Source organism: Salvelinus alpinus, chromosome 13 (genome assembly GCF_045679555.1).
Source record: "Salvelinus alpinus chromosome 13, SLU_Salpinus.1, whole genome shotgun sequence".
In the NCBI taxonomy this organism is placed as follows: domain Eukaryota; kingdom Metazoa; phylum Chordata; class Actinopteri; order Salmoniformes; family Salmonidae; genus Salvelinus; species Salvelinus alpinus.
Window position 1 is genome coordinate 29,470,758 of NC_092098.1, and position 27,150 is coordinate 29,497,907.

Sequence of the window (27,150 nt, forward strand, 5' to 3'; positions counted from 1 at the left end):
TATTCCTCTACCTTGATGACATCCTCGTGTTTTCCCACTCATCGCTCCACCATCTCCTTCCTGGGGTACATCATAGCTGCAGGCAACATCCAGATGGATCCTGAAAAGGTGAAAGCGGTGGCGGATTGGCCGCAACCCACCTCCAGAGTGCTGTCGCAACGCTTCCTGGGGTTCGCCAATTTCTACTGCCAGTTCATCCGGGGCTACAGCACCCGGAATTTCCCCCTGTCAGCACTCGCCTCTCCCAAGGTCCTGTTTACATGGTTTCCAGCTGCAGACCAGCCATTCTTGGACCTCAAACACCAATTCACTACCGCCCCCATCCTAATCCATCCAGATCCGTCCCGGCAGTTCATGGTGGAGGTCGAAGCCTCGGACGTTGGAGTGGGGGCTGTCCTGTCCCAGCGTTCGGCCCAAGACCATAAGCTGCATCCTTGCGCTTTCCTCTCCCATCGTCTCAACCCCACGGAAAGGAATTAAGACGTGGGTAACCGGGAAATTCTGGTGGTGAAGATGACGTGGAGTGGAGGCACTGGTTAGAGGGGGCGGAACACCCATTCATATTATAGACAGATCACAAGAACCTGGAATATCACCTCACCGCCAAGCGCCTAAACTCCAGGCAAGCTCGATGGACCCTGCTATTCACCCTATTTAACTTCATCATCTCCTACCGCTCGGGGTCCAAGAATGTGAAGCCGGATGTGCTGTCACGCCTCTATTGCCCCACTGCTACACCATCGACCACGAGGAATAAATACACAGTAAACAACGAATAACAATGACGAAAAAAATTATATGGCTATATAAAGGGAGATATCAAGTCAGTTGTACAACTGAATACATTCAACTGAAATGTGTCTTTGCATTTAACCCAACACCTCTGAATCAGAGATGTGCGGAGGGCTGCCTTAATCGACATCCACGTCTTCGGCGCCCAGGGAACAGTGGGTTAACTGCCTAGCTCAGGGGCAGAATGACAGATTTTTACCTTGTCAGCTTGGGGATTCGATCCAGCAACTTTTCAGTTCCTGGTCTAACTGAGAAGTTTGCTGAATCGAATCCCCGAGCTGGACTCGGGGGTAGATGTAACATAGTAAATGTAAATTCGAGACGCTCCAATTAGTATGATATCTTATGTTTCTCATGGTATGCATTAATTTGTGGATGTGCATCATCCATTTCATATGATATGTTACGAACTACAATTCTTATGATATGTTACGAACTGCAATTCGTACAAAATGTTACGAATTGCAATTTGTACTGTATGTTGCGAATTTGCAAAACGTATGATATGTTACAAATTCCAATTTGTCGTGGCTGACGTTAGCTAGGTGGCTAGATGGCTAACGCTAATGTTAGCTAGGTGGCTAATGTTAGCTAGGCTAGGGGTTAGGGATAGGGGTTAAGGTTAGGGCTAAAGTTAGGGTTAAGGTTAGTAATTGCAAAGTAGTTTAAAAGTAGTAAGTAGGTGCAAAATTGCTAATTAGCTAAAATGCTAAAGTTGTCTGTGATGAGATTGGAACTCGCAACCTTTGGGTTGCTAGATGTTCATCTTATAAATTGTCCGGGATTATTGAACAGGCCTTTCTAATTGACCTGGCCGGGGTATCCTGGAATGACATTGACCTTATCCCGTCAGTAGAGGATGCCTGGTTATTCTTTAAAAGTGCCTTCCTCACCATCTTAAATAAGCATGATCCATTCAAAAAATGTAGAACTAGGAATAGGTATAGCCCTTGGTTCACTCCAGACCTGTCTGCCCTTGACCAGCACAAAAACATCCTGTGGCGTTCTGCATTAGTATCGAATAGCCACCGTGATATGCAACTTTTTAGGGAAGTTAGGAACCAATATACACAGGCAGTGTATAGCTTTTTCAAACAGAAATTTGCATCCTGTAGTACTAACTCAAAAAAGTTCTGGGACACTGTAAAGTCCATGGAGAGTAAGAGCACCTCCTCCCAGCTGGCCACTGCACCGAGGCTAGGAAACACTGTCACTACCGATTAATTCACAATAATCAAACACGCAGCTCTGTTTGAGCTGCGTGTTTGAGTAACTAAACTAGCCAGCTGCATTTTCTAGCTAAGTAAATGAAACTGAAAGTGAAACAAAATTATGAAATCTCTCTCTCTCTTCATTTTTGAAGAAATTATTTTGTTGAAAACTGTTCAACTATTGTCTTTCTCTCTCTCTGAGTCAGCTACTACCACATTTTATGCACTACAGTGTTAGCTAGCTGTAACTTATGCTTTCAGTACTAGATGAATTCCCTGAAAATTTGATTGGGTGTACAACATGTCAGTTCATGCTACAAGAGCTCTGATAGGTTGGAGGACATCCTTCGGAAGTTGTCATAATTAGTCTATGGAAGGGGGTGAGAACCAAGAGCCTCCTAGGTTTTGTATTGAAGTTAATGTCCCAAGAGGAGGACGGAAGCTAGCTGTCCTCCGGCTACACCATGGTGCTACCCTAGAGAGTGCTGTTGAGGCTACTGTCGACCTCCAAATTGAAATCAAATCAAATTGTATTAGTCACATGCGCGAATACAACAGGTGTAGACCTTACAGTGAAATACTTACTGACAAGCCGCTAACAACAATGCAGTTTAAAAAATACGAATAAGAATAAGAAATAAAAGGAACAAGTAATTAAAGAGCAGCATTAAAATAACAATTGCGAGACTATATACAGGGGGTACCGGGCACAGGTTAGTCGAGGTAATTGAGGTAATATGTAAATGTAGGTAGAGTTATTAAAGTGACTATGCAAAGATAATAACAGAAAGTAGAAGAGGTGTAAAAGGGGGGGGGGGGCAATGCAAACAGTCTGGGTAGCCATTTGATTAGATGTTCAGGAGTCTTATGGTTTGTGGGTAGAAGCTGTTTAGAAGCCTCTTGGACCTAGACTTGGTGCTCCGGTACCGCTTGCCGTGCGGTAGCAGAGACAACAGTCTATGACTAGGATGGCTGGAGTCTTTGACAATTTTTAGGGCCTTCTTCTGACACCGCCTGGTATAAAGGTCCTGTATGGTAGGAAGCTTTGCTCCAGTGATGTACTGGGCCGTACGCACTACCCTCTGTAGTGCCTTGCGATCGGAGGCCAAGCAACTGCCATACCAGGCAGTGATGCAACCAGTCAGGATGCTCTCGATGGTGCAGCTGTAGAACCTTTTGAGGATCTGAGGACCCATGCCAAATCTTTTCAGTCTCCTGAGGGGGAATAGGTTTTGTCGTGCCCTCTTCACGACTGTCTTGGTGTGCTTGGACCATGTTAGTTTGGACCATGTTAGAAGATAAGATGTGCATATTATTAGTAGATTTGGATAGAAAACACTCTGAAGTTTCTAAAACTGTTTGAATCATGTCTGTGAGTATAACAGAACTTATTTAGCAGGCGAAACACCGAGGACAAACCATTCAGATTTTTTTGTTTGTTGAGATCACTCTCTTTTCAATGGATTTTCATTGGGAATCTAGATTTCTAATTTACCATCTTGCAGTTCCTACCGCTTCCACTGGATGTCAACAGTCTTTAGAAATTGGTTGAGGTTTTTTCCTTTGTGTAATGAAGAAGTACGGCCATCTTGAACTAGGGTCACTGGAAATGTCCTGTTAGAGGCGCGTGACCAAAAAGCTGGCTACAGTTTGTTTTAATCCTGTATTGAACACAGATCATCCCGTCTTCAATTTTATTGATTATTTACATTAAAAAACACCTAAAGTTGTCTTACAAAAGTAGTTTGAAATGTTTTGGCAAAGTTTACAGGTAACTTTTGAGATATTTTGTAGTCACGTTTCGAAAGTTGGAACCGGTGTTTTTCTGGATCAAAAGCGCCAAATATATTGACATTTTGGATATATATCGACGGAATTAATCGAACAAAAGGACCATTTGTGATGTTTATGGGACATATTGGAGTGCCAACAACAGAAGCTCGTCAAAGGTAAGGCATGAATTATATTTTTATTTCTGCGTTTTGTGTCGCGACTGCAGGGTTGAAATATGCTTCTCTCTCTTTGTTTATTCTGTTGCTATCCTCAGAAAATAGCATAGTTTGCTTTCGCCGAAAAGCCTATTTGAATTCTGATATGTTGGCTGGATTCACAACTAGTGTAGCTTTAATTTGGTATCTTTCATGTGTGATTTAATGAAAGTTAGATTTTTATAGTAATTTACTTGAATTTGGCACTCTGCATTTTCTCTGGCTTTTGGCCAAGTGGGACATTTTCTCTGGCTTTTGGCCAAGTGGGACTGATCACACAGTCTTCCGGAACAGCTGGTGCTCTCATGCATGTTTCAGTGTTATTTGCCTCGAAGCGAGCATAGCAGTAGTTTAGCTTGTCTGGTAGGCTCGTGTCACTGGGCAGCTCTCGGCTGTGCTTCCCTTTGTAGTCTGTAATGGTTTGCAAGCCCTGCCACATCCGACGAGCATCGGAGCCAGTGTAGTACGGTGTAGTTCATTGCAAAACAGTGTGTTTCAATCAATTATTTGGTGACATGAAGATATTTAGTATAGTTTTATCTGATTATTTTTATGAAATTCACTGAGCAGGATGGTCCTCCCCTTCCTCCTCTGAGGAGCCTCCGCTGTACTGTAGACAGGGGTAAAGTGACTAGGCAACAGGATAGATAATAGACAGTAGCAGCAGTGTGTGTGTGTGTGTGTCGTCAGTATGCATGTGTGCGCATGTTATGTGTGTGCATGTAACGGCTGTTGGAAGGAGAGGACAACCATATTTATTTAATGAACACTGAAATAACAAAAATAACAAAGAGAACGACCGAAACAGTTCTGGCTGGTGCAGACACACAACAGAAAACAACTACCCACAAAACACAGGTGGGATGAGGCTACCTAAGTATGGTTCTCAATCAGAGACAACGATAGACAGCTGCCTCTGATTGAGAACCACACTCGGCCAAACACATAGAAATATAAAACATAGAACAAAAACATAGAATGCCCACCCCAAATCATGCCCTGACCAAACCAAAATAGAGACATAAAAAAGGAACTAAGGTCAGGGCGTGACAGTGCAAGAGAGTTAGTGTAAAGAAGGGTTAATGCAGGTAGTCCTGGTAGCCATTTGGTTAGCTATTTAGCAGTCTTGTTAAGTAGTCTTATGACTTGGGGGTAGAAACTGTTCAGGGTCCTGTTAGTTCCAGACTTGGTGCACTGGTACCACTTGCCATGCGGTAGCAGAGTCTATGGCTTGGGTGGCTGTAGTTTTTGACAATTTTTGGTGGCCTTCCTCTGACAAAGCCTGTTATAGAGGTCTTGGCAGGCAAGTAGCTCTGCCCCAGTGATGTACTGGGGCATACTCACCACCCTCTGTAGCACCTTGCGGTCGGGTGCCTTGCAGTTGCCGTAACAACCGGTGATGCAGCCAGTCAAGATGCTCTCAATGGTGCAGCTGTAGACATTGTTGAGGATCTGAGGGCCCATGCCAAATCTTTTCAGCCTCCTGAGTGGGAAGAGGCGCTGTCGTGCCCTCTTTACAACTGTGTGGGTGTGTGTGGACCATGTTAATTCCTTAGTGATGTGGACACAGAGGAACTTAAAGCATTCGACCCTCTCCACTACAGCCCCATCGATGTGGATGGAGGCGTGCTAGCCCCTCTGTTTCCTGTAGTCCACGATCAGCTCCTTTGTCTACTTAATCTACTGATACTGTATGTAGGAATTATATTTCTTACAAGATTGGAAACATAGCCATGGAGAGAGGATTGGGAATTGACAATATCCTTGTGGTTGATCAAGACAATGCCAGGCCTATGCTTAGAATGATCTTCATGAACTGCAGTGTTTTTTTTAGTTGTTTAAAAAAAAAAAAAATTATCCCCTTTTCTCCCCAATTTTCGTGGTATCCAATCGCTAGTAATTACTATCTTGTCTCATCGCTACAACTCCCGTACGGGCTCGGGAGAGACGAAGGTCGAAAGCCACGCGTCCTCCGAAGCACAACCCAACCAAGCCGCACTGCTTCTTAACACAGCGCCTCCAACCCGGAAGCCAGCCGCACCAATGTGTCGGAGGAAACACCGTGCACCTGGCCCCCTTGGTTAGCGCGCACTGCGCCTGGCCCGCCACAGGAGTCGCTGGAGCGCGATGAGACAAGGATATCCCTACCGGCCAAACCCTCCCTAACCCGGACGACGCTAGCCCAATTGTGCGTCGCCCCACGGACCTCCTGGTCGCGGCCGGCTGCGACAGAGCCTGGGCGCGAACCCAGAGACTCTGGTGGCGCAGCTAGCACTGCGATGCAGTGCCCTAGACCACTGCGCCACTCGGGAGGCCCATGAACTGCAGTGTTTTGTGTACATGACAGCAACTAAACTTCCTAAAAACAAATTGTGTATACAATTGGATTTGTGAAATTTTCAATTGGATTTAAGTTTAAAATAACAGTGTAAACACATTTTAAAACTGTTGATAAAGTCGTCACATTCCCTTGTCTGTCTCTTGGCATCCCACCTCAGGTCTTGCGATGTTCCATGATTCCCAATCTCAGCACACACCACACCTTCCTAATGAGCTGAGAACAAGGTGATGAATTAGACCACCTTCACACTGATGTCACATTCATTACTCAGAGAACTGGAGCTAAAAACACAACTGTTAGGCCAGAAATGTTCTTTCCACTTATTAATAAGCACATCCACATGGCACAATCAATGTATAATATATAATAAAATATATAATATATTCCATTTAGCTTTTATCCAAAGCAACTTTAGCAGATGCTTTTATCCGTGGCGGGTGTCTCTGTCGGGCACTGGAGCGGGGCAGAGTGGCGGTGCAGTCTGAACACATGGCAGATGCCAAGTGTCAGCCTGACAGAGAAGGACACTTTGGCCAGGAGTTGGTAGAATTGGAAAAGGAGAAGGGAAGGGTTTTTTCTCTGGCAAAGAGAGAAGATAAATGGTCAGGGAGGTTGCCAGGAAAGCTTCACGTCTCTCTCTTTCACTCTTCCTCTATCTATCTATCTTTCTTTCTGTCTTTTTCTGTCTTTTTCTCCATCTCTCACCTCTCTCACCCTATTCTCTCCCTCTTTCCAGCCCATATGTCATCTGAGCAACGGGAGGTTGCTGTCTATCCATCCTGTGTCACCTTGGCAATGTGCTTCTGCTTTGACTGGCTCACTTCATAATGTCCCAACCACTACATGAACCGTCTCTCTCTACAAACAACACAGTATGGGCCAACACAGTGCGTGTTTGTTTTCTCTTTTGTGGTAGTCTGGCTTAGGAAATGTGTCTTCTTATGCGAAACCAAGCCTGTCTTTTCTGATGTTCCCTACTATTGGAATTGCATTATTGCACATTGATGCACCATGAATTGGTATGGATGGATAGAAAGGACAAAGATGTGAGTCTTACCTGTTTCTGCCAACTTGAGAGTTAATCTAGTATCTCTAACTTGAAGCAACATGCTACACTGTATTACTTACTTACCTATATCTCTTTCTTTTTTTCTCTCCTTAGAGTGTATGAACTGCACTGGCTATGCTGATATGAATGATAGACTGAGTATGCTTGAATCCAAGGTAATCTTGCAGCAACCAAACCTGTCATTACAGTATTACAGTATTACATACAGTACATGAATGTAATGAGAACTGATATTCTAAAAAATCTAGCTCCTATCTCAGCAGGACTGAACACTAATCTTCCTTCATTTTGTGTCAGATTGTGTTGCTGGAGGAGGTGGGACCACCACCTCTCCTATTCAGATACTCCCCAGATGGGTCATCAGATAACGAGGTGGGACTGGGAGCACCCAAACCCACCCCCATCACTCCCCCCGCAATCGGACTACCAGGTGAGGCGCTTTACAGCAGGACCTCACTGAACCTCCGATGGTTAACTATTCACTTTTCTTCCTCTATAGTTTTATATGGCAACTGTTTGATTCTGTTGTGTTATGGATTTTCAGAAAAGTGCACCAAATGTTTAAAGAAGTGTCTGAATCGGGTGGAATTCTGACTGAGTTGTTAAATCGTTTGTTTTCCAAGGAGCCAGAGGCCTCCCAGGGCCAGCTGGACCCCCAGGTGTGGCGGGACCCCCTGGACTCACTGGAGAGACAAGCCTAGCAGGGAAACCTGGACCCATGGGACCCAGAGGTATAAGTCTTCCCCCCACCTCTGTATCTCACCCATACACTATCACTTGGGGCTCCCGAGTGGCGCAGCGGTCTAATGCACTGCCGGCGTCACTACAGTCCCTGGTTCGCATCCAGGCTGAATCACATCCGGCCGTGATTGGGAGTCCCATAGGGCGGCGCACAATTGGCCCAGCGTTGTCCGGTTTTGACCGGGGTAGGCCGTCATTGTAAATAAGGATTTGTTCTTAACCTCTTGGAAATAGGGGGCGCCCTTTTCACTTTTGGATAAAATGGTGCCCAAATTAAACGGCCTCGTACTCTGTCCTAGATCATATGATATGCATATTATTATTACTATTGGATAGAAACCACTCTGAAGTTTCTAAAACTGTTTGAATTATATCTGTGAGTAAAACAGAACTCATTTGGCAGGCAAACTTCCAAACAGGAAGTGAAAATTCTGAAATGGGTCTCTGTGAAAGGCATCGCCTATTCAATTGCCTTGTATTTATGGATCTGTATGCACTTCATACGCCTTCCACTAGATGTCAACAGGCAGTAGAACGTGGAATGAGGTGTCTAGCTTGATGTGGGACCGAATGAGAGCTTTTGGAGTGACAGATCAGCCATATTGGCAGTACTTGGCAACGCACCTGGGTATGTCATATCTTTGTCTGCAATGACACGAAGAAATGCTCCGTCTGGGACGTTATTGGATATATATGAGAAAAACATCCTGAAGATTGATTCTCAACTGAGTTTGACCAGTTTATTAGACTTTTATTATCACATTTAGAAGTTTTCGTTCAATGCGTCAAATCTTCATGGACACGTGAGCTACACATGCTAGCCAAAGTTGCTAATTCGACAGAAGAAATGGACATTCTAAAACAAAACAACGATTTATTGTGGAACTAGGATTCCTGGCACTGCATTCTGATGAAAGTTCATCAAAGGTAAGGGAATATTTATGATGTTATTTCGTATTTTTGTTGACTCTGTTGACTCCAACATGGCGGAGAATGGCTGAGCGCTGTCTCAGATTATTGCATGCTGTGCTTTTTACTAAAGTCATTTTTTTAAATCTAACACAGCGGTTGCATTAAGAACCAGTGTATCTTTAATTATATGTACAACATGTATTTTTCATAAATGTTTTATGATGAGTATTTCTGTATTTCACGTTGCTCTCTGTAATTATTCTGGCTGTTTTGGAGCCATTTCTGACCATGGCGCCAATGTAAAACCACGATTTGTAGCTATAAATATGCACATTTTCGAACAAAACATAAATGTATTGTATAACATGATGTCATAAGACTGTCATCTGATGAAGTTGTTCAAAGGTTAGTGAATAATTTTATCTCTATTTGTGGGTTTTGTGAAAGCTATCTTTACGGTGAAAAATGGCGTTGTGTTTTGGGCTATTACCACAATAGCCCAAAACATATATTTTTGGGCTACATATATTTATGAGCTAACATAAATATATGTTGTGTTTTCGCTGTAAAACATTTTAAAAATTGGACATGTTGGCTGGATTCACAAGATGTTTATCTTTCATTTGCTGTATTGGAACTGGGGTTTCATGAAATTATATTATATTATATCACTGTGGCGCTAGGCTAGGCTATGCTAGTCAGCGTTTCTGAGAATGATCCCGGATCCAGGATGGGTAGTCCAGAAAGGTTTATTTAACTAGGCAAGTCAGTTAAATAAAGGTTCAATCAAATATAAAGGTACAAATCAGTTTGACACTTGCACATGTGCATGTTCACACATTAGATGTGTATGGTATGTGTAAGGACAGTGTTGTGTTGAGGCTGACTGTGCTCTGGTTCCCACAGGGCCCCAGGGCCAGCGAGGAGCCCAAGGGGAGAGAGGTGTACCTGGGCCAGCGGGGCCTCTGGGGCCAGCCTCTTCCTTCTCTTACAGAGGAGACGTGTTTGGTCTGAGGGAGCTGGGCCAGTGTGAGTATCCCTGCTACACCAATTAATTTAAGTCAAGAACTACAGAAAGAAATTTAAGCCGTAGGCCATATAGGGATACCACATTCATTAATATGATTGATTTTTCATTCTGAAAGTGTTTCAGGAGTCTCGTGTGATTTTTGACCTCTTTCTTGCCATTGACAGTTTGACATCTAGGACATTTTGGAATATCCATTATTTCAGATGTAGAGTTCTCCTCCTGTGTCTCCCTAATCTGCCGCCACTCCCCCAGTGCTCTCTCCCTCCCTCTCTTTCTCTGTGTGGGTGTATCTGATTGTGTGAGTGGAGACAGGTATGCTGGAGTCAGAGCAGATCCCCACCAGCTGCAACCTGTTACATAATCAAGACCTCTACAAATACTCAGCCCTGCCACTTCCACACTGCCAGATCGTAGACTCTGCTCAGTCAGTCTACATTTCAAGCCATTTGTTCCTGCATAGATCTTGTTATTCCTGTAGTGCCTGTTTTCCCTAGCCTGACGCTGCTTTTCTCTCTGCTACAGTTCCGTCCTCTTTGACTCTGGTCCCTGTCGCCAGTCCCTCGTCTCGTCAGTCCTGCTTCCCTGCCCTGGACCCCCGCTCTACTGCTTCCTTGGATTCCGCTCTGGACCTGCTTACCCTGCCCCTACTCCCCTTGCCCCAGCTGCAGCCTCAGTTCCTCGTTCCCTGCTACCTGCCCGAGCTCCCCCTGGCCTGCACCCCATCTCCCCCCCGCTTTTCAATAAATACATTGGTTACCTTATCCCTGTCTCCTCATCTGAGTCTGCACTTGGGTTCACCTGCTCCACCCCGCGAAACAGTACGTTCTGGCCAGTTGGTGTCCAGGGATGAGCCTGATGGACTCGATGAGCTCATCTCTCTCGCCATCCGCATCGACAACCGTTTCCGTGAGCGTCGGAAGGAGAGGGCAGGTAAGGTTGCATGCCCCATAACAACATCTGCTTCCTTGCCTTGTTCTACTTCCCCGACTGCCTCCCTTCCCAAGTCTCTTCCAGAACCTGAACACATGCAGCTCGGCCGGGCCCGTCTCTCTCCAGAGGAGAGGCAGCTGCGAATCAGCACTTGGAGCTGCCTATACTGTGGCCAGGTTGGTCACTTTGTCTCCACTTGTTCCCTGCGTCCAGCAAAAGAGGTGGCTCGGCAGTAGTGGGGAATATACTGTTGAGCCAAATCATCATGCCCATCTCCCCCAGACCCCTGCTTAATGGCACCCTCGTGTGGCAGAGCCAGGCCTTTCCTCAGCCTGCTCTCATCGACTCGGGCGCCGACGAGAGTTTCCAGGACCGTGGTGTCGTTACCCAGTTGGGCACTGTTCCACTCGATTCACCCCTCGATACCAACGCTCACAATGGACAGCACCTCACCCATGTCTGGGAGAGAACCGTCCCTGTCATCCTGGAAACCACCAGGAAAGGATTAGTTTCCACATAATAGACTGCCCTCAATCTCCCCTGATTCTTGGCCATCCATGGTTAAAGCTACACAACCCTCAGATCGACTGGATCACCAGAATGGTAACCACTTGGAGTTCATTTTGTCACTCTAATTGTTTACTTGCTGCCCTTGCCCCTGCCTAGTCTGTGCCCCAGTCCATTCCAGAACCTCCGGACCTGTCAACAGTTCCTCCCGAGTATCACGATCTAGCTCCTGTTTTCAGCAAGCACCACACCCTGTCGCTGCCTCCTCATTGCCCATACGACTGCCCCATTGACCTCCTGCCTGGAGGTCCTCTCCCCAGTAGCCGGTTGTATAACCTCTATCGCCCCGAGCATGAGGCTATGGACTGGTTCCCTGGCTGCAGGACTTATAAGGCCTTCATCCTCTCCGGTAGGTGCTGTTTTTTTCTTTGTAAATAAAAAGGATGGGTTACTGAAGCCGTGCATAGACTTCCGTGGGCTGAATAATATCACAGTGAAGAACAAGTATCCTTTGCCACTCATCAGTTCTGCTTTTGCCCCCCTCCATGGTTCCACAGGGTTCATCAATCTCAACCTCTGGAATGCCTACCATCTTGTCCACATCAGAGAGGGGGACGAGTGGAAATCTGCGTTTAACACACCAGTTGGCCACTGAGTATTTGGTCATGCCTTTTGGTCTTACTAACGCCCCTGCTGTTTCCCAGAACCTAGTCAATGATGTGCTGAGGGATGTGATTGGACGCTTCATTTTGGCAATTTGGTTGACATTCAGATTTTTTCTAAGGACCCAGAGGCTCACCAGCAACACGTTCTCTAATGGCTGTGGGAGAATAAGCTTTTTGTTAAAGCTGAAAAATGTGTGTTCCATGCTTCCTCTGTCTTTCCTGGGTTATAGTATTGCACAGGGACTGTTACGTATGGACCCTGCCAAACTCATGGCAGTCACAGAGTGGCCTGCGCCCTCAAACCTGAAGCAGCTACAGCGTTTCCTGGGGTTTGACAATTTTTACAGACGTTTCATCCGCAACTACAGCCGTCTGGCAGCACTTCTCACCACCTCCACTCCGTTCCACTGGACCCCTGAGGCAGAGGCAGCGTTCCTGGAATTCTAACGTCGCTTCACTTCCGCTCCGGTCCTCACTCAGCCAGACCCAGAACTCCAGTTCATTGTGGAGGTGGACGCCTCCAACACCAGGGTAGGTGCTGTTCTGTCTCAACGTTGCCCCTCTGATCAGAAGCTCCACCCATGTGCATTCGCTTCCCATAAGTTCTCACCTGCAGAGAATAATTTTGACATCGGTAACCGTGAACTCCTGGCAGTTAAGCTGGCTCTTTAGTTATGGCGTTACTGGCTGGAGGGCTCTGTACTCCCCTTCATCGTGTGGACAGACCACAAAAACCTGTCCTACATCCAGACTGCCAAATGTCTGAGCTCCCAGCAAGCCAGGTGTGCCTTGTTCTTCGGTAGATTCAATTTCACACTCACTTATCTCCCCGGTTCTAGGAATACCAAGCCTGACGCCCTCTCCCATCAGTTCACCGCCGACCACACTGGTTCCGAGCCAGATTCCATTGTGCCATCCACCTGCATCGTTGCCTCCGTCTCCTGGGAGATCGAGTCCCATATCCGCCAGGCTCAGCAAAACCAGCCTGACCCGGGTAACGGTCCTAGAAATGCTCCGTTTGTTCCTGATTCTGTTCGCTCTGATCTTCAGTGGACCCATTCTACCCATCTCACTTGTCACCCTGGTATGAACCGGACCCTTGCCTTCCTGCGCCAGCGCTTTTGGTGGCCCACCGTGGAGAGGGATGCCCGGGAGTTTGTCTCAGCCTGCTGGGTCTATGCCCGGAACAAAACCTCCACTAGACCCACTTCCGGTCTGCTTCACCCCCTTCCCATACCCAGTCGCCCCTGGTCACACATAGCTCTGGACTTCGTCACTGGCCTTCCCCCATTAAACGGTAACTCACTCATCCTCACCATTATTGACAGAATCTCCAAAGCGGCTCACTTCATTCCCCTCTCCGAGCTCCTGTCCTCCAGGGAAACTGTGGACCTGCTGGTATCCCATGTGTTTCATCTGCATGGCATTCCCACTGACATCGTTTCCGACAGGGGACCCCAGTTTACATCCCAGGTATGGAGATCCTTCTGTTCAGCTCTTGGTATCAATGTCAGTCTTCTGGATATCACCCCCAGACCAACGGCCAGACCAATGGCCAGACCGAATGGGCCAACCAGGAGATGTAGACTGCCCTATGCTGCATGACTTCTGCTAACCCTTCTTCCTGGAGTGCCCAGCTACCCTGGGTTGAATATGCCCACAACACCCTCACCAACGCCTCATCAGGTATGTCACCTTTCGAGTGTGCTCTGGGTTACCAACCTCCCTTGTTCCCCGCCCAAGAGGTTGCGGTTCCCTCTGTCCATGACCAGATGTGGCATTGTCATCATACCTGGAGGAAGGCCCGGGCTGCTCTTCTCTGTGCCTCCGCCAGGACCCAGTCCCAAGCCAACCGTCGCCGTGCCTCAGCTCCAGTCTACACAACAGGCCAAAAGGTATGGCTCTCTTCTTGGGATCTGCCGTTGAAAGTGGCATCGAATAAACTTTCCCCCCGATTCATTGGTCCCTTTGAGATTGACCGTGTCATTAACCCCTCTGCGGTGCGCCTGAAACTCTCAGGATCCATCCTACCTTCCATGTATCCCTGATTTAAACCTGTCTGCTCCAGTCCTCTGTCTCCTCCTGCAGCAGCTCCTCCACCCCATCGGCTCATCAATGACCATCCTGCCTATACCGTCCGGCAGCTTCTGTACGTGCGACGTCGAGGTTGCGGCTGGCAGTACCTGGTGGACTGTGAGGGATACGGGCCTGAGGATCGCTGCTGGGTGCCCCGCCGTCACATTCTGGACCATTCACTCTTACGGGATTTCCATACCTTACACCCAGATAAGCCTGGTCGGGCGTAGGGGGGGTGCTGTTACATCTGCCACTCCCTAACCTGCCGCCACTCCCCAGTGCTCGCTCCCTCTCTCTCTCTGTGTGGGTGTATCTGATTGTGTGAGTGGAGACAGGTATGCTGGAGTCAGAGCAGATCCCCACCAGCTGCAACCTGTTCCATAATCAAGACCTCTACAAATACTCAGCCTTGCCACTTTCACGCTGCCAGATCGTAGCCTCTGCTCAGTCAGTCTACATTTCAAGCCGTTTGTTCTTGTTTTCCCTAGCGTGATGCTGCTTTTCTCTCTGCTACAGTTCCATCCGCTCTGACTCTGTTCCCTGTTCCCTGTCGCCAGTCCCTCATCTCGTCTGTCCTGCTTCCCTGCCCTGGACCCTCACTATACTGCTTCCTTGGATTCCGCTCTGGACCTGCTTACCCTGCCCCTACTCCCCTTGCCGCAGCCTCAGTTCCTGCTACCCCTGGCCTGCACCCCATCTCCCCCACCTTTCAATAAATACCTTGGTTACCTTATCCCTGTCTCCTCGTCTGAGTCCACCCCGCGTAACATCAGGGCCATCTGCCACACATATTGTATATCTGGAGACCTTGTTTCAATAGTAAATTACTGATAGCGATCAATTGATAATATTGGGAGACATTACTCTCCCACCTATTTCCACAAGCCTCTTACACCTGGGGAACATTTTATGGAAGAAAGAAAAATATGTCATGACACCGTTAAAGCCAATTGACATGCAAAGTGTAGTCTCACCAGGTGTCCCATTGGCCCATATCTGGGAAGTCCATCAGTGGAACAGCCCTCTCTATGCCTGTTAAAATGCTCTTCCTACACGAAGAACCCTCAATGGACAACAGGCAACCGGTCTGCCAAGAGCTATAATATATACTGAGCCCTCACAACACCATGGAAAAAGTAATCTAGGTTTTATCATGTAGGTTTTATTGGATCCAAATACCCGATAATGTCTCCATTGCAAAAATACATATCTTATCAGTCAATAGTGAGTCCCCATAAACCATAAAGTTGATAATGATGGTTCAGACAGATTTCAGTTGACTGCTGTATATGGATGTCATGTGTTTTGAAGGACTCTGTTGCTGTATATGACAAAACTGAAACTCTGAATTGTTTCAATGAGCACTTTGTATCATCTGGTAGGCTGTTTGAACCAGTGTCCTCTGTCTCTGTACAACCCTGTGTGTATGAACCAGTGAGAGCTGGTCAAACTTTTAGCTTTTTGCCTTTCTCAGTGCAGGTGGTACATAAAGCCCTGAAATCCTTAGATCAGAGAAAGCCTGCAGGTCCTGATCTTTTGGATCCCTGCTTTTTAAATCTGGCAGCTGATTTCATAGCTGAACCACTTACATATCTGTTCAATCTATCCCTGGAATGTAATGAAATTCCGAAAATCTGGAAATCAGCATTTGTCCTACCACTTTTAAAAGGGGGAGATCCAACTCTTTTAAATAATTATAGGCCAATCTCAAAGCTGTCACCCCTAGTGAAAATACTTGAAACCCTTGTGAGTGAACAGCTAAAATAGTTTTTATTTACTAACTCTATTTTATCAATGTACCAATCGGGCTTCAGGAAGAAGCATAACACAATTACAGCAGCCATGAAGGTTTTACATGATATCACTGAAGCCCTTGATAAAAAACAGCACTGTGTCTCACTTTTTATTGATCTCTCTAAGGCTTTTGATACAGTTGATCATGCTATACAAAGGCAGAGATTGTCGAGTGTAGGTTTTTCAGAGCATGCAGTTGCATGGTTTGCTAACTATCTGTCTGATAGAACTCAGTGCACTCAATTTGATGGGCTTATGTCTGTTAAATTGTCTGTCTTTAATGGTGTGCCCCAAGGCTCTGTACTTGGTCCTCTCTTATTCACTATTTATATAAATGATTTAGACATAAATGTCAAATGCGCAACTTCATTTTTATGCTGATGATACTGTTATTTACTGTTGTGCCTCGTTTCTTACAAAAGCTTTCCAGAACTTGCAAACTGCTTTTTATACTGTTCAACATACCTTGTGTCAATTGAAGCTTATCCTCAATACTGACAAAACTAAACTAATGGTGTTTTCTAAAGCAAGAAATAGACCTCTGAACCTTTCACCTATTACTACCTGTCAGGGCAAGGAGATTGAGGTTGTAACCTCATATAAATATCTTGGAATTTTAATTGATGACGGCCTCTCTTTTAAATTGCATATTCAACAACTTCAAAAATTGAAGCTGAAATTGGGATTTTATTTTAGGAATAAGGCCTGTTTTTCTATTGAAGACAGAAGGAGGCTAGTATCAGCTACATTTATGCCTTTACTAGACTATGGGGATATTTTATATATGAATGCTTCCGCTCAGTGTTTGAGATAAATTGACACCCTTTACCATGGCACTTTGAGATTTATTTTAAACGGCAAAACCCTTACGCACCACTGCACTTTGTATACCAGGGTTGGCTGGCCTTCTCTAGTCACTCGTAGGCTCAGTCACTGGTATACTTTTATTTATAAAGCCATTTTGGGTTTACTACCTTTTTATTTGGGCATTTTTATTGTTCAGAAATGTGGTGGGTACTCTCTTCGTTCGCTGGACTTTATCCTGCTAACTGTTCCAAATGTCCGAACTGAATTTGGTAAAAGGGCTTTTATGTACTCTGCGCCATCGTCTTGGAATGCCTTACAAAATACTTTTAAACTGGAAGAACTTATCCCGATTGGTATTTTTAAATCACTGATGAATGATCTTGAGACTGATTCCCTGACCTGTCAATGTTTTTAATTTGCTGTTTTTGATTTTGTTATACTCTTGTGAATTCTATGGTTTTTACTAGATTACTTGTAGTTTTTCATGTTGTTTGTCTGTCATGCCTATCTTGGCCAGGACGCTCTTGAATAAGAGATTTTAAATCTCAATGAGCCCTTCCTGGTTAAATAAAGGTTAAATAAAAAATTTAAAAAATGGATGACTAGAATGTTCCTATAATGCTGGAGTGGCATATCACCTTCTTCCTGTAGTACTATTATCTGTGAGACATGTGAAGTCTAATAGTAATTAATGGTTCTAACCGGAAATAAATATGCATACTAGGGGAGGAGGGCAGTCAGTGGTAGTAATGTATGAGTGTTTGAGAGACAATGACCTCATATGAAACGAAACATATAGAATATGTAGGCCTTATTAATTCATGCTGTAACATTTAATAGAGGACTTTGGCTAAAATCCATGAACTGTAAAATTGTAAGTTGTAGAAGTCTATATACATGTTCCATTGACCTCCATCTGAGGCATTTCCCAGTTTTGACCAGCAGAGGGCAAAATGCTCCCACTCGGATGTCATGGAAAGCTGTATATTATTATTGTGGTGGGCTGTCTTTGTTTAAACCTGGGCTCTGGCTGCAGTCTGCCTGCTGTAAATCAGACCCAATTTGTAACCTGTCAGCACAGCAGCCTGAATCTGGAAACCCTGGGCCGCCTCGGAGCCAGAAACTGCTCAATAAACGGCAAGGCGAGGTTCTCAAGTCAAACCTCAATGCTGCAGGTATTTTGAGGTTAGGAGGAGGAGTAGAGAGAGAGAGGCCTGTTTCAGTTGAGTGATGTGTGTGTGTGGGGGGGGGGTCACTTCAGGAAGTAGTCTAATTTTTAGACAAGTTTATAGTGCACCAGAAATTAGTTCCAGTGGCATTGCTCCCAAGAATATTGGAATTTTCCTCCTGTTGATACCGTCTCTGCAGTGGGATGCTGAACTAGTACCAGAGTTTCTGCTCCCTAACTCAACCAATAACCATGATGGGTGTGGCACTATCTCACAACACACCCACAGTGACAACCAACCAAGACAACCTATCATCTCCAATGTTTGACAATAATTCACAACCCAAAATACCACCAGAGCTACCGTATGTAAATAATGGAAGTACTCTCAAACTTGAAGATCATACATGCAGTACATACATGTAGTACATACATGTAGTATGTAATTAGAGCACAGTGAGCACCTGTTGCACCTAAGCCATGGCTGTTTTTGTTTTGGGTATAGATGAAGAAGCTGCGCTCCATTCACAGAACAACCAAAGAGCTGTGACCGGTCCCCCAGGCCCCACCGGATCCCCTGGTCCCCCAGGTATAAACACTGACACCCCCGCTGGCATGACCATGAAGTCATAATGATAATAGTGTCATAATGTTAGTTAGGGGAAAATAGAATACTACTTCCCCATTATCAGCTAATCACCAAGTGGGACCTTTAAGTGGATATTGTCAGAATATTTTGGAAAACTATAATCTCCATTTTCCAACTCCTGAGGCCGTCCGGGACCCACAGGGCCTGCTGGAAACCCAGGTACCCCAGGGAGAAACGTATGTATAACATTGGACTTTCATGTACATCCTGCAGCAGAATCCTAATTTGAGACTGTGGTGTCCTAAATTATAAGATCCCTTGATAAAGATTAGCAAAAAAGACTGTACAAAATAAAAAATACTGAGCTATATTGTATGCAATTTTTTTTTTAACAATTATATTGTTTTATATTAGTACAATTGCTCAGAGAAAGATATTTTGTTTAACAAGTCATACCAAAATTGTATTGGATCCCCTGTTTTCAATACTCCAGCACCCTTGTGCCCGCCAGTCATGAGCTGCCCTTCAGTCCTGAGCTACCCCTCAGTCCTGAGCTACCTCTCAGTCATGAGCTACCCCTCAGTCCTGAGCTGCCCCTCAGTCCGGAGCTGCCCCTCAGTCCGGAGCTGCCCCTCAGTCCGGAGGAGTTTCCTCAGTCCAGAGGCGCTCCTCAGTCCAGTGGGGCCCTTTATTAGGGTTCCCAGGCCAAGGTCGGCGGCGAGGATCGCCGCTCAAAGGACGCTAAGAAAGCGGACAAAGAAAATGGTGGAGTGGGGTCCACGTCCAGCGCCAGAGCCGCCACCGCGGACAGATGCCCACCCAGACCCTCCCCTATAGGTTCAGGTTTTGCGGCCGGAGTCCGCACCTTGTGGGGGGCGGGGGGGGGGTACTGTCACGTTCTGACCTTTATTTCCTTTGTTTTGTCTTTATTTAGTATGGTCAGGGCGTGAGTTGGGGTGTGCAGTCTATGTGTGTATTTCTATGTTTTCCTATTTCTGTGTTTGGCCTGATATGGTTCTCAATCAGAGGCAGGTGTTTGTGTTGTCTCTGATTGGGAACCATATTTAGGTAGCCTGTTTTGTGTTGGGTTTTGTGGGTGGTTGTCTTCAGTCTTCGTGTGTCTGCACCAGACAGAACTGTTTCGTTTTTTTCACATTTGTTGTTTTTGTATTTTGAGTGTTCACTTTTATTAAATCAAGATGAACAATTACCACGCTGCACATTGGTCCTCCGATCCTTCTAATTTCTCCTCCTCAGACGAGGAGGAAGACGAAAGCCGTTACAACCCTCCCCTGCATGACATGAGCCGCCCTCGCGCTCTCTCCCACCTTAGATAGGTATTACGCACAATAACTTTCTATCTATTAATGCCAAATAATACAATCAGTCCATCCTCAAAACAATAGCTTACTGGGGATTGTTTCAATATGCAGTGTAGTCTACTATCTCTAACTATACAATGCATTTGGAAAGTATTCAGACCCCTTGACTTTTTCCAAATTATGCCACATTACAGCTTTATTCTGTAATTGATTAAATAAAAACATTCCTCATCAATCTACACACAATACCCCATAATACAAAGCAAAAACACGTTTTTGTAAATGTTTGTAAATGTATTAAAACTAAAAAACAGAAATACCTTATTTACATAAGTATTCAGACCCTTTGCTATGAGACTCAAAATTGAGCTCAGGTGCATCCTGTTTCCATTGATCATTCCTGAAATGTTTCTACAACTTGATTGGAGTCCACCTGCGGTAAATGTCTATATAAGGTCCCACAGTTGACAGTGCATGTTAGACTTTGATCTGAAGCCATTCTTGTGATTTTGCTATTGTAAATATTTGTAGGCTTATGTAGCCAAATTGTATCTATTATCGTATGCTATCCATTTATGTTTTTTATATGCTATTTTAATATATGAGAATTAACCAATGATATCAGGCCACACCCAGCCATGATTACAGACACCTGTGTGTGTCCTTTGACACTATATAAATTAGTCACCCCGCAGTGTTTGTCATTATACCCTGATGAAGACAGCTTGCATCTGAGCTCCTAGAGTGTGCAGCTCTCCTTTAATATTTCAAGAGGAAAAACCAAGCCATGAGGTCGAAGGAATTGTCTGTAGAGCTCAGAGACAGGATTGTGTCGAGGCACAGATCTGGGGAAGGGTACCAAAACCATTATGCAGCATTGAAGGTCCCCAAGAACACAGTTCCCTCCATCATTCTGAAATGGAAGAAGTTTGGAATCACCAAGACTCTTCCTAGAGCTGGCCGCCCGGGCAAACTGAGCAATCGGGAGAGAAGGGCCTTGGTCAGGGAGGTGACCAAGGACCCGATGGTCACTCTGACAGAGCTCCAGAGTTCCTCTGTGGAGATGGGATAACCTTCCAGAAGGACAACCATCTCTGCAGCACTCCACCAATCAGGCCTTTATGGTAGAGTGGCCAGACGGAAGCCACTCCTCAGTAAAAGGAACATAACAGCCTGATTGGAGTTTGACAAAAGAGCCCTAAAGGACTCAGACCATGAGAAACAAGATTCTCTGGTCTGATGAAACCATTGGCCTTGGCCTGAATGCCAAGTATCACGTCTGGAGGAAACCTGGCACCATCCCTACGGTGAAGCATAGTGGTGGCAGCATCATGCTGTGGGGATGTTTTTCAGCGGCAGGGACTGTGAGACTAGTCAGGATCGTGGGAAAGATGAACGGAGCAAAGTACAGAGAGATCCTTGATGAAAACCTGCTCCAGAGCGCTCAGGACCTCAGACTGGGGCGAAGGTTCACCTTCCAACAGGACAATGACCCTAAACACACAGCCAAGACAATGCAGGAGTGGCTTCGGGACAAGTCTCTGAATGTCCTTGAGTGTCCAAGCCAGAGCCTGGACTTGAACCCGATCGAACATCTCTGGAGAGACCTGAGAATAGCTGTGCAGCGTACCTTCCCATCCAACCTGACAGAGCTTGAAAGGATCTGCAGAGAAGAATGGGAGAAACTCCCCAAATACATGTGTGCCAAACTTGTAGCGTCATACCCAAGAAGACTCGAGGCTGTAATCCCTGCCAAAGGTGCTTCAACAAAGTACTGAGTAAAGGGTCTGAATACTTATATAAATGTGATATTTATGGGGGGGGGGGTTTTCAATACATTTGCAAAAAAATCTAAAAACATGTTTTTGCTTTGTCAGTATGGGGTATTGTGTGTAGATTGATGAAAATTGTTTTAAAATGTATCCATTTTAGAATAAGGATTTGGAAAAAGTCAAGGGGTCTGAATACTTACCGAATGCATTGTATAGCCTTCCGTATTTAGCTGCTATTTATCAACTTTGTAATAAAAACTACACATCAAATAGCCTAACAATGAGGGGAAAAAGTAGTCTGAATTTGAACTCAGTAGGTTTTTTCTGGCTAATAGCCTACACAAATGGGCTGCAATATTCAAGGTAAATGAAATCCAACTTGAGGGACTCCCCTGGTCTCCTGAAGTCCTTCTTGCTGCTTCTTTCTCTCTGTCTCTTTTTCTCTTTCTTTCTCTTGGAAGACTGTTTTCTATACTAAGTATTGCCAACCCCAACGTGGTCAGAGCATTTCATATTATTCTGTACGTAAAGCCACGACACTCCATTTAGTGTGTTATGTTACGTTTCTTATGGTATGCATTAATTTGTGGATGTCCATCGTCCATTATATAAGATATATTACGAATTACAATTCATTTGGTATGTTACAAATTACAATTCATATATGTTATGAATTACAATTTGTACATTATGTTACGAATTTCAATTCGTACAATATGTTACGGAATTTGCAAATCGTACAATATGTTACGAATTTGCAAAACTTATGACATGTTACGAGTTCTAATTTGTTGTGGCTAACGTTAGTTAGGTGGATAGGTTGCTAACGCTAACGTTAGCTAGTTGGCTAACATTAGCTAGGCTCGGGGTTAGGGTTAGGGGTTAGGGTTAAGGTTAGGAGTTAGGTTAAAGTGTTATGCTTAGGGTTGGGGGAAGGGTTAGCTAAAAGGGTTAGGGTTAGGGGGAAGGGTTAGATAACATGCTAAGTTATTGCAAAGTAGCTAAAAAGTAGTTGCTAAAATGCTAAAGTTGTCTGTAATGAGATGTAATGTAACACGCAACCTTTGGGTTGCTAGACGTTCGCATTATACGCCCACCCATCCACTCCGACCAACCACCTTCCTTTCGTTTTTGCCTTAAGTGACCTAGTATCTTATATAACCAAACATAACATATCATACTAATTTCAGGGTCTCGGATTTACATTTATGTTACGGCTAGTCAACCCAGACTTTCCTGAGACATTGTGCAATATACACTGAGTGTAAAAAACATTAGGAACACCTTCCTAATATTGAGTTGCAACCCCTTTGCCCTCAGAACAGCCTCAATTCGTCAGGGCATGGACTCTACAAGGTGTCGAAAGCATTCCACAGGGATGCTGGTTGTGTCAAATTGGCTGGATGTCATTTGGGTGGTAGACCATTCTTTATACACACGGGAAACTGTTGAGCGTGAAAAACCCAGCAGCGTTGCAGTTCTTGACACACTTAAACCAGTGCGCCTGGCACCTACTATCATACCCCGTTCAAAGGCACTAAAATATATTTTTTGCCCATTCACCCTCTGAATGGCACACATGCACAATCCATGTCTCAATTGCCTCAAGGCTTAAAAATCTTTCTTTAACCTGTCTCCTCCCCTTCATCTAAACGGATGTAAGTGGATTTAACAGGTGACATTAATAAGGGATCATAGCTTTCACCTGGATTCACCTGGACAATCTATGTCATGGAAAGAGCAGGTGTTCATAATGTTTTGTACACTAAGTGTATGTCCATTGCGCTGCACACAATTTAAACTTAGTCTTGTATGAAGCATGCCAAGATATACCAGCGATAATCGAATATTGCAACTAAAACTCAACTCAATATTGCACCTAAAATAACTAAATAACTACCTATGAAAAATGTGTCTCTCGGTTTTGAACACCTGAATATGCTCCACTAATTGCACTGGTGCCATTGTAGCCTTGACCACGGAATTTGTTCACCGACATCCCCTTACTTTAAATCAATTAATGTTTAGATTATTTTTAAGGCCCGAATCACTTTTTCAGTCACATTCCTGAAGCCCAAGAAATAAACTCTTAGCTTCCTAGTACATATGGAAATTAGAAAGGTTTATGAATTACTTTTTGGAGGGTTACTGTCACAATGATTTATTAAATAAATAAAAATTGACATCGATGACAGGTGCATGGGCCCCCAGAGCTCATGGGCCCCCCCGCCTTACGGGGGCTGCAGGGATGTCTGGTACGCCAGTGGCTGTAGTATTGAAAACAAAGGATATAATCATTTTGACCACTATCTTTTTTAGATTTTTTTCTTACTTGTTAAGCACAATCTCTTTCTCTGAGCAATTTTATTAGTATTTTATTTATTTAATATATTTTTTTCACCTTTATTTAACCAGGTAGGCTAGTTGAGAACAAGTTCTCATTTGCAACTGCGACCTGGCCAAGATATAGCATAGCAATTCGACACATACAACAACACAGTTACACATGGAATAAACAAAACATACAGTCAATAATACAGTAGAACAAAAGAAAACAAAAAGTCTATATACAGTGAGTGCAAATGAGGTAAGATAAGGGAGTTAAGGCAATAAATAGGCCATGGTGGCGAAGTAAATACAATATAGCAATTAAACACTGGAATGGTAGATGTGCAGAAGATGAATGTGCAAGTAGAGATACTGGGGTGCAAAGGAGCAAGATAAATAAATAAATACAGTATGGGGATCTCATGTTTAACAAAGGATCCAATAATTCCGGAACCCACTGTATGTGTTTGTTATTCTTGTAAATCATACATTGATGTCAATGGGAGAATAGTGCAAGAAATTATATCTCTGTGTTCCAGGCTGGTGTTGGTCCCTCAGGCAAGCCTGGGGATCGTGGGCTTAAAGGAGACTCCGGTGAAAGGGTGAGGTTTGGCTGCCTTTTTAAAGTGACCATCTTGAATAAAGATGACTCTATTTGATGGGAATTCCACACTGAAAGACTCTATGTACAGTCTATACATGAGATGAGTCTACATCACTCATACAATGTCTGTCTCCTCACAGGGACCCCCAGGACTCAGGGGAGGACATGGCCAGCCAGTGAGTACACAGTGAAGATACAAAAGTTGACTGCTTTTAAACATATATACAAATTGTTATCTTTGCCAACCACCTGTGTTTTTTCCATTTGTGTTTCTGTTTTTAGGGTGTACCAGGGCCAAAGGGTGAGCCAGAAGATACCCAGGCTGAGGTGACCCTACACATTCCCTCTATATGATTTAATAGTCCACAGAGACACATTTGCAATACCTCACTCTTATGAAAAAGCAGTCATAATAGGAGCACAGTAGTAGTATTTAGTAGTTATACAGTATACCGTAATTGTACTGTAATAAATGAATTAGACCTTAACATATAGTTCCTGATGGAAGCTGAATTTGAACTTGATAGCTGAACTTGATGTGTTTCTGTCCAGGGGGAGGGGCTGCAGCAGCTGAGAGAGGCTCTGAAGATCCTGGCTGAGAGGGTTCTCATTCTGGAGCACATGATCGGCATTCACTGTGAGAGACACACACCCTTACTCAGAAAACAACAGGGTCCAATTCCAAGCAATCACTGTGTCTATCAGTGACAAGTTATGTTGTATTGGAGAGTCCTGGTTGTGAGATTAAATTGATCTCCCTCTGTCTCCATCCCCAATCCTTTCCTTCCTCTCTCTCTCTCTTTGGTCATTTCTCAGAAAACCCACTAGAATCTGGTTCTGGCCTGGACATCCTGTCAGACCTGGTGCCCATGTTTAAAAACAAAATGGCAGGACCCAAAACCCTGCTCCACTCTCTCACCACAGGAGACAGAAAGCTGATTGGAGAGGAAAGAGTGAGGAGGAGGGGCAATTAGATGGTCCTGCCAAGGGGTGTAGTGGAGCATGGTTTGTATATGAGCAGTGATTGGGTAAGACTTTGAGATAGACGTACCATGTGTTCTCTGGGTCAGAGTGGATGACCAGTCAATACTCATGGAATCACAGAATTCTCTTACTCAGATCCTTGAATTTGGCCTGTTTATAATGTGTGTTTTTTTACATTGACTTTTAGTACTGTTGTCATTATCGTAGTCATGTTATTTAAATGTAATTGTGTAACTTTGGTGCTGGTACTGGCTTCAACATGTGGATATTCTCAATGACATACTCCTGTTGGGAACTGTAGGATGTACCAAGGGTAAAAGGAGATACTATAGCCAGTAGGATAAATATATTAGTTTTTTTTATCTGTATTCAGTAAGAATATCATGTCTGATTTTAGATCATATCTGTACTGTTTGTTTTTTAGAAGACTTGAGAAGATTTGTTTTCTGTTTTTGAATGGTTTGAATTTGATTTGAACACAACAGGGAAATAAATTGGTTTTGTTTCGGTTTTATATTTATAGTAATGATTCTGTATCTGATGCAGTAGGGGATATTGTACTGTATCTGCCACTGTTGCATATCATTGGAGCAGATGGACATGCATGTTGATATCAGATTACATCGCCTCACATGGTTTGAGGTAACATTAATTGCTGTAGCACTAGGTAGCGCTTTTGCTTTGCAGTCCTGTTTCAACAAGTAGGCTGGTGTAGCAGGTGAAACTGTTGAATAGCCAACTGTAAAATAAAATATGACCCGTTGATCTTACTTTTAGCTTCACCTTTTCTTTCTTTCAGTCTGGAGTTATTATTAACTTCAATTTTTACATTACATAATGTTTTTTATGCGCCTGTTGAAAACCACATTTCTAAATAGGTTGAATAGAATAAACGTGTGTTGGATTGGAGATGGAATGTGGTTGTGTGTTGGATGCTCTCATATGACCGTTTTTATATTGGGTGTGGAGTCCTTGCCAACTCATTTGCAGAGTGTGTAACCAGTTTATTATTGCAGCTCAACTGTTATGTCTTTCCCTACAGCATGTCTCTGACAATTTCATGACTCATTACTTCATATTTGTGTGTTTCGGTTTTTCTTAATCTTTGAGGAGAATGGTTCAGTTTTACAGTACGTTCCCTTTTTTAAAGTAGGTGTTTTTTGTTTTCGTTTGACTTGGCACAGTATTTTGAAAAACGTTATTTTCATAAAATTCACAAATTTTGACTGATTGGGATTTTTGTCTTCGTTGTTTTCTGCACCTTTGATATATGGCTCTAGTGTACATATGGAATTGTAAACGTAGCCTATTTTAAGACACTGTAACGGCGGTCCTCCTCCTCTTCATCCGAAGAGGAGGAGCAGGGATTGAACCAAGGTGCAGCGCGTTGAAATGACATGAATTTTATTTTAAATAAACAAAACGAACAAACACGAAAACGAACTATACTTGAAAATGATACAAAATAACAAAACGAAAGTAGACAGACCTGAACAACGAACTTACATACAACGTGAAGA

At 44.2% G+C, this 27,150-nt stretch overlaps 1 protein-coding gene across 1 annotated transcript in view; it reads left to right on the forward strand.

The window, feature by feature from the left end:
• The window catches only part of col26a1 (collagen, type XXVI, alpha 1), a 53,504-nt gene extending 26,643 nt beyond the window's left edge, over positions 1 to 26,861 (forward strand). Inside the window, exons 4-14 of the mRNA XM_071340014.1 lie at positions 7,495 to 7,556; positions 7,699 to 7,831; positions 8,025 to 8,132; positions 9,961 to 10,083; positions 18,537 to 18,620; positions 18,804 to 18,856; positions 24,582 to 24,644; positions 24,787 to 24,822; positions 24,929 to 24,973; positions 25,199 to 25,283; positions 25,463 to 26,861. Of these exons, the coding sequence (XP_071196115.1) occupies positions 7,495 to 7,556; positions 7,699 to 7,831; positions 8,025 to 8,132; positions 9,961 to 10,083; positions 18,537 to 18,620; positions 18,804 to 18,856; positions 24,582 to 24,644; positions 24,787 to 24,822; positions 24,929 to 24,973; positions 25,199 to 25,283; positions 25,463 to 25,464 (794 nt within the window). The 3' untranslated portion in view covers positions 25,465 to 26,861. The remainder of the gene's footprint in view (positions 1 to 7,494; positions 7,557 to 7,698; positions 7,832 to 8,024; positions 8,133 to 9,960; positions 10,084 to 18,536; positions 18,621 to 18,803; positions 18,857 to 24,581; positions 24,645 to 24,786; positions 24,823 to 24,928; positions 24,974 to 25,198; positions 25,284 to 25,462) is intronic.
• Positions 26,862 to 27,150: the final 289 nt, after the last annotated feature.